The sequence below is a fragment of the Acyrthosiphon pisum genome, chromosome A1 (genome assembly GCF_005508785.2).
Source record: "Acyrthosiphon pisum isolate AL4f chromosome A1, pea_aphid_22Mar2018_4r6ur, whole genome shotgun sequence".
Classification (NCBI taxonomy): Eukaryota; Metazoa; Arthropoda; class Insecta; order Hemiptera; family Aphididae; genus Acyrthosiphon; species Acyrthosiphon pisum.
In genome coordinates this window covers 167,699,064-167,703,084 of record NC_042494.1, presented here as the reverse complement: position 1 = coordinate 167,703,084, position 4,021 = coordinate 167,699,064, and the positions used below count along the sequence as shown (strand labels likewise).

At 27.7% G+C, this 4,021-nt stretch overlaps 1 protein-coding gene across 1 annotated transcript in view; it reads left to right on the top strand.

Moving 5' to 3' along the window:
- Positions 1-1,830, top strand: part of LOC103310289 — a 3,322-nt gene extending 1,492 nt beyond the window's left edge. Inside the window, exons 2-3 of the mRNA XM_029486427.1 lie at positions 1,141-1,265; positions 1,804-1,830. Of these exons, the coding sequence (XP_029342287.1) occupies positions 1,141-1,265; positions 1,804-1,830 (152 nt within the window). The remainder of the gene's footprint in view (positions 1-1,140; positions 1,266-1,803) is intronic.
- The last annotated feature ends 2,191 nt before the right edge of the window (positions 1,831-4,021 follow it).

The window sequence follows — 4,021 nt, the reverse complement described above, 5'->3', positions numbered from 1 at the left end:
GGTATTTTTAATGGGCAACGAAGTGCACGGGATCAGATATATTTATATATCTGGATATATATAGATTAGACCTCTTTTCAGAAGATAGGCTAATTTAAAAAGCGAAAGGACCAACCCCGGGAGGTGCTCAAACAGGAATTTTGAGATTTCCGATGGAAATTTTTGTTTATAAATGGTTGCCATGGGTTTTGAAGTTATTATAATAATAATAATTGGTTGCCGGAAAACGAAGTGCACAGGATCAACTAGTAATTAATATGAGTAAGTTTTTTTCAAAAAATACTGCCAGTCATAGGCGTGTCTACAGGCTATGCCTGTCATGCGTAGGCATGACCTTGCGAAATTTGATCCAATTTAGGTACATTATAAATTGCGGTGCATAATATAAACATTTTTATCTAATTTTCTGATTTTGTATTAAGTTTTTTGATTTTCATCACGTAAAAATAAACATTTATAAAAAGTATTATTAGTGTTAAAATTATATTTTAAAATTACTAAATACAATTGCATATAACCCACCTAGTTATTTATTTATCTGATAAAAGGAATACTGTTTTGTATTCCTAATAAAAAAAATTAAAACTGATATAATTATTATCAGAAGATAAAGCTTATTTCAAAATTTGGGGGTCATATTATACTGTTAGTCCCAAACCTTAATCTAATTTTTGGAGGGGGGTGCAGTAATGTCACTGTTGTGCCTGACCTGCGGATGAGGTCTGGACACGCCAATGCTACCAGTGACTTCAATCATTACGCTCAGTTTAAATATTGAAAGCAGATTTGAATTCTCCTTTAAATTTACTATGCTTTAACTGTACACTTTTCACATTCTATATCAATGTATTTAAATTTCATCTATAAATATGATCTATTTCTACTCTTTTTGTTAGTACATTTCTAAGTAAAAAAAATAAAGATCAGAAAAATTAAATTTTCAAAGCATCGATAACTTAGTGACGAATTCAAATCTGCTTTCAAAATTAATATCGTAACATTATATTGGGCGTAGTGATTGAAGTCGTGAGCTATGTTTTCGACTGAAAATGAATCACGCTGCAGCACACTTAATCTTATAAAATAAAGTCAATGGTCGCAATTTTATTTGTTAACAGGAACTTACCAATGTCCAAATAGGTATCCTGGGTGTGGTAATAAGTTTAGCGGTGGCAGTATTCTATGCCATTTTCGCTTCAGCAGAACTACAACCATGGGCAGTCGATAACCCAGTAAAAGAAAATCAACGAAATATACAAGAAGAGGTAAATTTAACGGCTGTGTAACGGATTCATAAAATTATGTTCGAGTAGCGCACGAGCACATTATGCCTATAACTTCATCAATTATTCATATTATTTTTAAAATATTTTAATATTTTTTATTTTTAAGCAAAATATACCTAATCATACCTATCCTGCACAAGTAGCAATGTCGGATAATTTATGTTTCAGAATATTAATATTACAACATACTATACTTAATGTAAATATTATAAGATAAAAAAAAATAAATTATACAATATTATAATATACTAAATAAATAATATACATACATTGTCAAGCTAAACTCAATTTTGTATCTATTTTATGTCGATTAATAATGTATTTTGCCTATGTGGCTACGTAAAACATTATATTTTGTTTTAACCAAATATTTCTTTAGGTATATAATACATTTTATCACTCCAGAACAAAGGTAGTGTCATATTTGATTTTGAAGAATTTTGAAGAATTATAAACGTTAGGTATCATCAGCTTGTAAAATATAATGTGAATTAATTTTTGATATTTTTTAATTAAGGTAAGAATAGCGCCTAAGGAATCTTGAGTTAAGTTTTCAATATTATTATTTAGGACATTTGGTTGTATTTTTAGGGATCTAAAATGACCCAAAGTAAATTTACACATTACTATAGTACACTGCTGATAAAGATATGAGTAAGTATACTATAAACTATTTATAGGTATAAAAATGAAGCATGAAAAATGTCGTTACTTCATCAATCGAGAACGGTTGGTCCGATTTGGCTCAATTTTTTTTTTAAGATGTTCGTAATTGCCAGGAGAAGGTTTTTACGAAAGAAAATTCACCCGAAAAGTAGAAAATCTGGATCTAAAAATACAACAGTGTTTTTTTGTCAATATATATAAATGAATGTTTGTGTGAAGATTAGATCTCTGGGAAGAAGACAGACTAATTTAAAAATGGTTAAATTTGTTTTTTTTTTTATTCATCTGATATTAGTACGGTTATAGGTTTGGTTAGGATTTTGTATTAATTGATTTTATTAATCCACCATAGGTGGAATATGACAAACTTGGTATAATTTTGATACTTTAGAGTTAAATCATACACTTACGTACAAACAGGACGGGGTCCGCGATCTACCGCAGGTAGACTGCCTAGGTACTTGATATTATACTTCTTCGAATCAGAATTTTTATTCCAGGCAATAGAAAAGTTAAGATACATTTTGAACACCATACAACGAATATTAAATGACGAATTTAACAAAGTTTGAGTCATACAGAGTTGGCACATTTAACGGGCAACGAAGTGCACGGGATCAGCTAGTAATATTATTTAATAATGAATGTTATTAAATAGTTTATACTTTTATAATTCATATATTACATAATTAATTTTTTATAATGTGTGTACCATTTGTGAATTATTTGAACAAAATGATAATCTCATTTTTATTTATTCGAAATCAGGTTGATTGACATATTATAAGTTTATAATTGTACCTCGAATTTTACTTATGAATAACCTTGTGTTAAATTATTTTCAAATCTTAGATTTAAAAAGAAAAATTTTTATGAATTCTCAACTCAAAATAATTTGTTAATTTTCGAGATTTTCCCGTATTTTGTCAAGGTTTGAACTTTAAATGCTTATAAAAAAACTGGGATTAAGGATTTTTAATATTTTTCAAATGTCATTGTAACAATATTATAGTGGGAACCTTTTATTACATTTTCAAGCTTTTTTACCCAACAAATAAAGTTTTATTGACATTCATAGAATAAAAAAATAATAAAATTGGAAACTGAAAATGTCACTAAACAGTTCAAAACTAATCAAAATACTTTTTTTTTCCTATAAAAAGCAGTAAAATTTTATTTGTAGTCCAATAAGTCCAAAAATTATTTTTATAAAAAAAGAATCCGAAATATTAAATATATTAATTAGTAAATAATAATTTATAATGATAGTTATTATATTGCATATTCCCAGAAAATATTATTTAACTATATTATCGACAGAAATGTTATAAGAGTTACTGTTAATATTACTTTCTAAAAATATTGTATCGTACCTATTGTTTGAAATTTTGAATAAAAATGTGGATAACTATTAACTATTAACTTAGCTAATAGTGACACATCTCATTCAAAATGGAGTCATTTAAATATTTTAAAGAAACGTCGCAGGCCGCGAAAACAAGCCGCGGGCCCATGTACAAATAAGTTTATACTATAAGTGTAACAAGTATACAAATAAAAAATAAACAGGTTAATAAAAAATTAATTTTAAAAAGAAAAAGATTTATTCTTGTTGGCAATGCACAATATCCTATAAATTGACCAGTTACAGAAGTAGTTAGTGGTGTAGAACGGTAAAGAGAGATCATGGACTGAAACTTGAAAGTATTGTGTTTAGAAATGTGTGGTAAATTATTATGGTTTTACAATGAATGTTAAAAGTATGAATGTCGAAAAGCAAGTTTTTGGTTACATTATTTTACTTTTGATATTTATATGATATACCAAATACAGCTTACTTGGGACTGTCAACTAAAATGGTAAAATACATAATATAAATATATAAATAATATAAATATAACACAAAATTCGTAAATAGAGCAGAGCCCCCCATTATTGAATTCTAGTACATTTTCAGAACTCACCCCATAGAAAATTCCTGAGACCGCCACTGGATATGATAATAATATTTGCATAGTATAATAGTTTATAATGATCGATCATGTTGTTTTACATTCTGAGTGGAACGA